This window comes from Stylophora pistillata, chromosome 9 (genome assembly GCF_964205215.1).
Source record: "Stylophora pistillata chromosome 9, jaStyPist1.2, whole genome shotgun sequence".
NCBI classification, from domain to species: domain Eukaryota; kingdom Metazoa; phylum Cnidaria; class Anthozoa; order Scleractinia; family Pocilloporidae; genus Stylophora; species Stylophora pistillata.
The window spans coordinates 8,914,705-8,924,638 of record NC_142527.1 but is presented as its reverse complement, the minus strand read 5'-3'; the positions used below and the strand labels follow the sequence as shown (position 1 = coordinate 8,924,638).

Below are 9,934 nucleotides of genomic sequence, written 5' to 3'. Positions count from 1 at the left end.
TTAGTTTATATTTTACAATGTTTACTGTATTTTTGCAATAACTTGGGCAAGTTTTTATGGCATTAAATTATTTTGGCATTTACTTTTTTGACTATTGTTATTGTCCATCCGATTCAAGGCAGATACGAATAACTTTTATCAATCATTAACCTCAAATCAATTATTTATCGAAAGCAGCTTAACGCAACCCATCCTAAACGAATCCCCCCTCATATGAGGGGGATTCGTTTAAGACCCCCATACACCACCTCCCACCTGCTACCTTTAACATTTGCTAACCATACTGTTAATCATTCCCTCATTAGCGATTCCATAACCTTGTACCAGCAATGCAACAAAGGTTGCTAGATAATTCCATTGCTTTATAAAATTTATAATATGTATATAATTATAGACTATTGCGTTCGTCGCTTCTTGCGAAAAAGTGGTAAAACGCCAGGGAGCCATTTTGAAATTTAGCACCACTACTATAATCACCTCGAGCGAGAAGATTATAGCGAGATATGACAGAATCCTTTACCAAGCTGAACGCAACATCTTTCAAATCACCGGAACAATTACAATAAAATATGCTAAGATTTTGATAGAATGTTAACAGATCAAGGAAGTGTACATAAGCGGCTAAACTTTAATTCAAGTTATGTTCAGCAGTAGCGAGGAGAGGTGTTTGCTCTTGGTCCTTGTACCATGGATAGAAGGGTATCTTCCTGCAACACCTCAAAAATTGCTCAATTATAAGGAGAGTAAACCTCACAAGCTGAGATAAAATAGCGAATGCGATCAAAATGGACATTATCGCTGGGACGAATGCCAAGGCACACACCTCAAACCACTCCAGACCTTTCAGATAAGCCCCACTCGGTCCGTCAGTTGTGATACCAAATGATAATGGAGTTGCTTTGGCCAGATTGATGATAGCAATGAGAGATAAGGTAACAAGGGACAATGTCTCAGCATTATTCGCCAGGGGATGTCGATAAGGATTCTTCAAAACATGATGAAGTGTTATCAGTAGGCATGCTGCAGACAAAAGGACCATGCGTAACATAACATCAGTGATGAACGCCCCACAAGCGAGGAGGATTAGCCTTCGACCTATCAAAACGCTCTCCCAGTAAAGCGTCCCGTTATCATTATGGGTTGGAGGACGAAAAGGACCATGAAGTATGTTCAAAACATCCGTGTTGACGACCTGCTGGTCAGAAGAATCCTCGCCTCTCCTATTCAGAATTGTTTTGAGAAGCCAATAAATAAAAAATGGTAGCGGAATCACGCTGGCGGCAACAAACTCTCCTGCTGTAATGGAAGATCTGTACAGCTTGAAGGATCCCCAGTAAAGAACGACGATGAAAGGAACTAGAAAAATGACAATATAGGCAAGAAGAAGATACTGCCACCATTGCATGCACGAAACATTGGCATCGATGAACAGCTTCTTTCCAAATCCAATAGGTACGCAGTGCATCAGCTTTAGGGCCGTTTCTGCAAGCCTTTCGTATCCCAGCAACAGCACTTCAATAACAACAGCCATGTAACTGATAAGGGAAGGCTTTTCTCGTCCCAAAGACATATTGACGACACGATGCACAGCATAAATGAAAACAAGGTTAGCCATTGTCAAAAAGACTGTACCAGAAAGAAAAAGCTCTTTTGTCACAGCGGTGAGTCCTGCAAATGGGCAGCCAAGTCCTTGATTGATGGATTGAACATGGAAGTTGTAGGCAGAGATGACAAAATGAATGAAAGAAAATTTTCCAATAAGTTCTTCAACAGAACTTACTATCAAAGTCTCAGCTGCTTGATAGAAGTAAAACGTAATTTTCAAGAAGCCACTCTCGGAATGTTCGCAACCAATAATGCCGTGCACTTCATCCCTTGACTGATCTTCATAAGTTTTCTTGAACCAGAATATTTGTTTTCCCAGGGTGCGCAGTATCGGGGGCTTTGTTAAAAGATAAAGAGCTAACAAGATCGTTAAAAGTATTGTCACAACCCACACAGAATAGTCGTTGCATTTTGTAGATTTGCGGCATTCAGTGGAGAAAAGAGTCTCAGTAAACCCCTCTGCACATTGTCCACAAAGAGTACCGCTTCTGTTTCCTCGGCAGCTGTTGTAGCTCGTAGAAGAAGTTGATAAACAATAATTTTCCGGACAGGCACTAAATTTGAGCATTGATTGATTACCAGGTGTTACATAACCCCAAAAGTTTGGTTTCGCAGCAATGTTACTTTCAATGCAGGTGGCTCCAAATGGACATGGATGGCAGTCAGCCCTGGAGGCTACAAACAAGCCCTCGGAGACCCCTTTTTGAAGGCTGTAGTAGCCTGGATGACAGGGTTTGCATGAATATTTCAAAACGGTAACATTCAATACACAAATACTCTCATTTTTCTCTGTGTATTGAAAATGTGTGCCATTCTCCAAAAGAAGAGCCTCTCCTTTATTACATTTCATTTCCGACTTTTCATCCATGTGAACAAATCCCCCACTGGAAATGTCAACAATCGGATACGTACTCCTATTAAATGTTAGTGAGGTCATTGATGTGTTTTCAAGTATTAAGGGACCTCCACTTTCAGAGTAGAGGAAGACACCTTTATCAAATTGAGAGCCTTTTGAAACAGTTGTCCCACTTTCCTTTGTCCTCGAAAAAGAACAATGTTCGAATTCTACACGGCCAGTTCCATATGCAGAATGAACGTGTCCACTGCTACGAATGCCAAAATTGTCGCGAAACACACATCTTCGGAATTTCGCCCAGCCATTGCTGATATGGACAGCTCCAACTTCAAATCCTAAGTTCCCTTCAAACTTTGTATTTTCAAAGAGCACATGACTGCGGTAGTACCATGAAGGGTGTTTCCCTTTAGCGCTGTGAGATTTTACACATCCTAGACTGTCTGGTATATCTGGATCGAATAAAACAGAAATGGCGCCAGCGGTTGGCTCGTAATATAGACCTGTTCTTAGGAAACTCCGTTCGCCTTTATAAGCACTGACATGACAATTACGAAAGAGCGACCGTCTAACAGTCACGTTTTTGAAGCCTTCGAATAAGAGAACAAAATAGCTGGCCGATCTATGGAGGAATTCGTTATTGTCAAGTTGGATGACTGCCTTTGAGATGTTGAAATGTTTAAGTGATGGGATCATCAAGCGAATGGCATAGCTATTGTCACGATCATCATAATTTAATGCTTCGTTACTGGTGGTAAAGAGCGTGTTTGTAATGGTTAGCTGAACTGATGTTGGACCGAGAAATGTAAACATGGCGTCGTATATATTATCGATGAAAGAGCATTTATCAATGAAAATATCTATTGGAAAAGAAAAGCCTTTGGGCGGTTCTGATCCTGTTACTAATGCATATTTAAGAGAGGTGAAAGTAACGCTGAATAGCTTAATGCGGTATTTGGGTCTGATGAACAAACCTACTTTACTATTTTCTTTGTTTTCTATTAGACTGTTCGAAATTGTTACCATCCCTGCGTTGCCAGTTTTGGAGTCTATGAAGATTATATATCCTCCCGTTGCGTCTTTTGAAGTGTCCTTAAAAATACATTTTGAAATTGTAATGTTGCTTTTTCCTCCAGTGGTAACCACACTGAAAGCTCCATGGCCTCTTGTTAGCATTTTCTGCGTGAACGTGGATCCCTCTAGTGTCACAGTTCCACCATCTAGCACAACGTCTATAGCCCTGCACTTGTATACTTTTTGTTCAGAATCTCCTTCCCATTGTTGAACAATTACATTTCTGAGCGTGAAATATAACTTGCGGGGACCCCGCTGATTTCCTTTTGATGATCCTTTAACGGTTCTCCCCATTGATATTACGCATCCATACCTCCTGGCTTTGCATTCACTGAATGTAACATTTGTAAGGTCGACTTTTAGGCATCCATGTTTGTTACTGGCAAAAAGTGATCCGCCGACACCAGCTTCATTATTATGGAAATTAGTGTTTACGATTCTTAAAGATGCATTAATACTAGCTGCAAGAGACAAGCAAGAACCCAAACTTTTTGAAGTTGCAGATTGGTTGTAACAAAGCGATTCTTCAATAACTATATCAGCCCTGTCTGATTGAACCACAATGCATTGTGCTTTTAGGTTGCTATGGCAAGTCAGGAAAATGAACTTTGCTTTGGTTTCTCTAGCTTGTGAGAAATATAAACGTCGCAGACTATGCTTTCGATTTTTGTGACTTACTCCATTGTGATGTAGCTCGACGTTTTCGAACGTTTCATTTGTAATCGCATTTGGAACGTTAAGATCTAGGAAGGAGCCTCCGTTATGGGAACTTTTAACTTTACCGCAGAAAACGTCAATGTATACTGGCCAAGAACCTTTCTCTCCGACAGATCTGATCTTTATGATTTCTCTTCCGGTAGAGTGCCAGTAAAGACCATTTCTTTTAAAGACTACATCCTTGATTTTAACCCTAACATCTTGACTTTTCCCTTTAGAATTATGGAATAAAAGGACGCTGATGCATTGTGAATTATTTCGAAACGTTGAACTGCCTTTAATATCAAGCTGGAAAGACGTAATGTTCTGTATTTTGATGGCCAAGGCTCTTGAAGCATTTTGGAAGGAACAGTTGTGGATTGTGATGTGCTGGCAATCATTACAAATAAGTGGAGTTTGTCGAAAATCGATTCCTGACAGCATCAACGCAAATGTCAGTTGCTGGCCATTTGCTTTCTGAAAGTGAAATCCTTCTGTACATGAAACGTGTGGGGTGGAATTGAAGCCTCGAAAAGACAAGCTCTTGTTCACGGAAATGTCTGGATAATGCATTATGCTATTGCCACCGTTTACACAATTATACGGTCGTTTCTTGGTCCCGCGTCCATCAAGATAGATGTTTCCGCCATAGCTTACACGTCGAACCGCTTGAACAATAGACCGACAAGGGCGACTTTGGCTGCCGCATGTTTCAGTGTCATATCCATAAAGAGAAACATAAACATTCGCATTGCTTGAACCTGAAATTGTCGCATAACAGAGCTTAGAAAGTATATCAAGAAAAATCGCAATAGAGATTTACAAGGAGATTTCCAGAATATCATCACCTACAGTGTATAAACGTCATTCTATCTATAATTTGAACTTTCTCAGCCGTGCTCGCTGCTATTTGATTTCTTCATGCCAAAATTCTGACCTAAAACTATCTCCTATTTCTTGATGATGCATAATATATTATGCTTTAAGTCTCTCAATTTAAAAAATTCACATCCATCGTGGCGAGTTGCACTTTCTTAAACTCAAAATTGAGCAAATAGCTATTTTTTACTTTATCTCTAGACTCTAACACTACGCTAATCTTTTTTTTTCTTTGTTTCTTGTATCAATTTTTTTCAGTGTCTCTCTTTTGGAGACCATTATACTTACGTTCTCTTTAATGTGATTTTCGTTTGATTTAAAGGAGAAAAAGCGAGCAAGTTATGTTAATCAGTCTTATTCATACTTACAATGAAAGTTTAACATAACAAGAGAAAGTTGCATCCTATTATTTAACCACAGTAAGAGTACCAGTCAAGCCGGTTTAAAATTGGCCACAATAATTTCGGTTTTCAGCTACACAAGCTTAAAGAAAGCATAGCAAGCTATCAAAACATCTTCAATGAAGTAGAAACAAAGTAATTATTGTTTTCATGTCATTCACGTCCAAATAATGTCAAACTACTGGAATCTCTGCCTAAGAATAGTTTAAAGTAAGACCTTTCTTCCAAAATAAGCAGCGAGTTAAAGAGATTACACGGAAACGATCCTGTACCCTGTAACGGTAAAATTATCAACATCGAATAATTAAAATATTTGGTTAACGGAAAAATTACCTGAGCTTTGGATTGAAAATGCGAAAACGAAGAGAGCCGGCATAAAAATATTTTCGCTCGCCATTAGACTTTTCAAAGCTTAACTTTCATGATTAATTCTGATCTCCGTTCACTCCTGATAAAAGTTTCTGTGACTAAGAGTGGCCGGTCTAACCTGTTTCAAACCAAGAAAACCGGAAAGTGAAAAGCAATTTACATTACCCGATGTCGTCACAACTTCCTGTTTTGTCTTCGTAAGTTATTCATTTACTACAACTTTTAGTTTGATAAAATTTTCGCAAATTTCCAGTTCGTGGGTAATCAGTGGCATGTAAAAGTAGTTAAGCAGAACAAGTCGTTAGTGAATGCGTTCTTATGTCTATGGCTTCCTATTAGAAAAGTTGATTGAAAGGAGAAGTTTTTCGTTTTTCACGTGGTATATACCTTCTATTTACAAGGCACATAGCCTAAATTAGCATAGTGTCTTCTTGTGCTTGGGCAGCAAACGTTTTTCTCCTACCGGCAGGAACATAAGAAATATTCAAAAGGTCTCTCTACTGGATTCCTTTGCGTTATATAAAAGATGACACGCAAATTATCCTGAAGATTCAAGATAACAACAGGGTAGAGTCTACAGAGACTATCAAGTATAAAAATCATTGTTAGCTATCTTAGGTGGCATTCCACAAAACAGGGACTATCCTTTTGCCCCGTGAGAATCAAAGATAATTCCAATCTTGGCTTAGTCACATGTACCTGCGTGTTACGTAATTTGCTTTTTTCTGCTTAAAACTTGCCATGATGGTAAAATTTACGTGACACCACCGCAGGAGAAAACTGAGGCGTGTTGGTAAAATGTAGGTGACACTACGAACTCCTTATATTACAGTGCAGATGCTCGATCACACATTTACTTCTTCCTTACCCTATACCTCAACTCCGGAATTATTAAACCTCTGCGCGCATTTCCCATGTACGTGACACCCAGCACTCTTTGCGCTTAAGAAGGCAGTTGTTGTTTTGCATGTAATGCATGATCGGTACTTGTTGTCAGTCCGTGGGTTCGACATCCACAGTAAAAGGAAAGGTAGACGATTTTTTCAAACGCCATAGCAAAGATTTTAACACTGAGCTGCTTGACAATCAGCCATCATGTTGAAGGTAAATGGCTGTTATGATTCCACCAAGTAAATTTTCTTTACCCCGCCGGTCGCATACTCCTACTGTATGACAGAGGCGACTTACGTTGCCAATAACGAAGCTCGGCTTCTCATAAGTCGCGACATTTCAAACATTTTAGAATGAAAACTATTGCGGTGAAGCTAATTCTAAGCAATAAGGATAAAAACACCAGTTACAACTTAAAGATGAAAGCTGAAACAAATAAAATTGAATTCTTACGATTACCTTCTGCATTTTGTCTGCATTAATTTTGGAAACTAAATGTTTCTGGTCAATTTTGGCGGTGTTTACGCATACGAGGGATGATCTTCAAGTCTATCACTTCTAACTTGTTGCATGCCAGCCGGGGCTGTTCTTCGGTCCAAATGGCTCATGTTCAGTTATAGCCGAAGCCGTGTTTCTGAAACTGCAAAAATGTATTCGTTTCATTTCAAGGTAACAATGTGAAATGTATCCGTAGCGGGCACTGCCGTAGTAAAATAACTAACATTTCAGAGCCAGGATTCTTTTGACGAAAAAAACCTTTGCCTCTCAAATTGAGTTGATGTCCTAGTACATTTAATTCTCGGGAGTATACATTCTTGTTTTCCGTAGGTTTCTCTTGACAGTTGCGGCAAGAGAACCACTCGCGATTTCCAAGACGTGAGCGACTAACTAAGCTGGTTGACGTTTCTTCTTGAAACTCATTTTCCTGACTTTCTCTCTCTTTCTCTTCAAGACGAGCCATGTTTCATTTAAACATTGAATAAATGTATTACACCCTCTCAGCTGGATTAAAATCAAAGTCGAGAATTTAATCAGTGTGGCTCTCTTCGCCCTCATCGCCGCTTTTGATTTTCTTCAAACACTCCTTCACTTCCTTTGGTAAAAATCTGCCTCCTTCTCGCTTCTTGGTCTTCTAAGTATTAACCTTGAGATATCACATCAACCTCTATAAATCAACCGCCAACCAGCCCTTTCTTTTTCTTTCCTTTGATTACATTTTGTTTTCGATGGTTACTAATTCATGATTCCAGGTCATCATTGGCCAAATTAATAAAAAAAATGAGTTTTGAGCTCTGTGGAATATACCTTGAGTCATCTTCGAACTAACTGACTGATTCATCCAGGCAACGCAAATATCTTTTTTCGAGATCTAACTGTTATACTATCTATGCATACCTATTTATGATCAATGGATATTTTCCTTCTTCTTTTGTCATTAAAACTGTTTTGCGCTCATAACCAATGAATAATTTTAGTACTAGGATTGAACATTATTTTTCAATCCACAGTTTGTAGTTGTATGGTACTAGTTAACGTATGCAACATGAACAGAATATTTCTTCATGTACTAACAGGTACATTTATATTTAATCAATGTATTAAAACAAAATGTATAGCTAATGTCTAAAAATGTAAATGCCGGGCAGTATGCATTTGTTTTACAAATAACGCAATGGTACAGTTTTGAAAAATACGCTTTTTTTGTCTTGTCCCAAGGGTGGGAAAAGAAAAAACTCAAGAGTACCTATAAGGAGTTGAGACTCAGACCTTTGTATTCCAAGCTCCAGTGAACATGGAATCTGAGGTCTGAGGTTCGATTTCTAATGGTGCCTTACAATTTTCGTGACAAGACAGAAACTCCTTTAATTCTTTATTTCTTTACCGAGCTAAACAAATTACCATCTTCCCTATTCTATGATTTTTGCAGTTTTTTTACTCGATATCTCAACAACTTTGCTGGCTGAGAGAATTTGCGATCCCGGTTGTCAAATATTTAAGAGAAGCCGCCAGAATATTTCGAGAATCGAAAATCAGTGTCGAAATTTCGAAATTTATTTTATTTTACCAAAACATCCCTTTCTGTGAACTAGTTTGGAAAAAAAATATTTTAAATTTCCAGCGATTTTTTTTTTCCGGCTGAAATTTAAAAAAGTTTGAAAATTCGCTAAAATAGCCGTTTTCTTCTTGCTTAAACGGTCAAATCGTCACGCAACTTTAGAAAGATGTTGGCAGCGCTAAACAAGTCCATTCACCACCAAACTTTCCACAGAAATTATAATATCACTGCACAATAAAAGCATATAAAGATATTTTGTAATTCTCTTTGGTATGGGTTTTATCGCGGTTTTTATAAAGGCGTATTTTGCACATCTTTTTGGGAGACAAAATGAAGGCTAACTTTGACCGGTTTAAATGACACCTGGTACCTAAAATTTCGACATGAAAACCATTTCAGACAAAAGCTCATTTATCAAACTATACACCTGGAAAGTTTCGCCGTTGGATATTAAGTCTCGTCTCGGTAGTTAAATAAAACGTGATGCCACCCAAGCGCCATGTAAGCGTGCAGAATTCGATGTTCATTTCAAGCAAATTATAGAGTCAGTTTGTCGAAAATACACAGAAAAAATTAAATGACCATTAAACGGCGTCAGCATCGTTATGTTTCTTCTATGAAGCTGTGAATGTAAAGCAAAGTAGTTTCTAATCTTTTAATCTTTCTTAATCACGTTTTAAGTGCCAGCGTGTCTCTTAACACATGTAACACGGCTGATGGGATTTACAAACTTCAGAACATTTCGAAAACTATACAATCACAGTGTTGGCTAAAACGCCGCTACTTACACTTAGATTAATGATGTATTGAGTTGCTTCTTATCAAGTATACACAAACATTTTCGTGCTTAAATGAAGAAAAAGAAGGCTATTTGGATCATTCACAGCATTCATGGTATAGACAACGTATGCAATTTATCAAGTTTATTGAACTGTGCGTGACCTGAGCCGTGACGCTTAACATGTTCACGTAAACAAAGAATCGCCTCAAATTCTTTTATTTCTACTTTAAAAATCTTGGATGAAAGAACAATATCAAAATCCGTCGATGAAACTATCATCACATTTTTTAAAGAACTTTCCGAAAATTATTTGTGTGAAAATCTATCGT

General features: G+C 38.3%; 1 protein-coding gene across 1 annotated transcript; it reads right to left on the bottom strand.

Annotated features, from left to right (window-relative positions):
* Positions 1-345: 345 nt before the first annotated feature.
* On the bottom strand, positions 346-5,949 carry LOC148723102 (uncharacterized). Its single transcript, XM_088734370.1, has 2 exons — positions 5,842-5,949; positions 346-4,989 (listed from the first exon to the last, which is right to left on the bottom strand). The coding sequence occupies exons 1-2, from the start codon at positions 5,903-5,905 to the stop codon at positions 629-631; spliced, it is 4,425 nt and encodes a 1,474-aa protein (XP_088590496.1). The 5' UTR covers positions 5,906-5,949; the 3' UTR covers positions 346-628.
* Between the last annotated feature and the right edge of the window lie 3,985 nt (positions 5,950-9,934).

Coding starts and splice junctions, on each gene's coding strand:
- LOC148723102 (XM_088734370.1), bottom strand. CDS start 5,905: ATGGCGAGCGAAAATATTTTTATGCCGGCTCTCTTCGTTTTCGCATTT. Junction 4,990..5,841: donor ATTTTCAATCCAAAGCTCAG/GTAATTTTTCCG, acceptor CGACAATTTCAG/GTTCAAGCAATGCGAATGTT.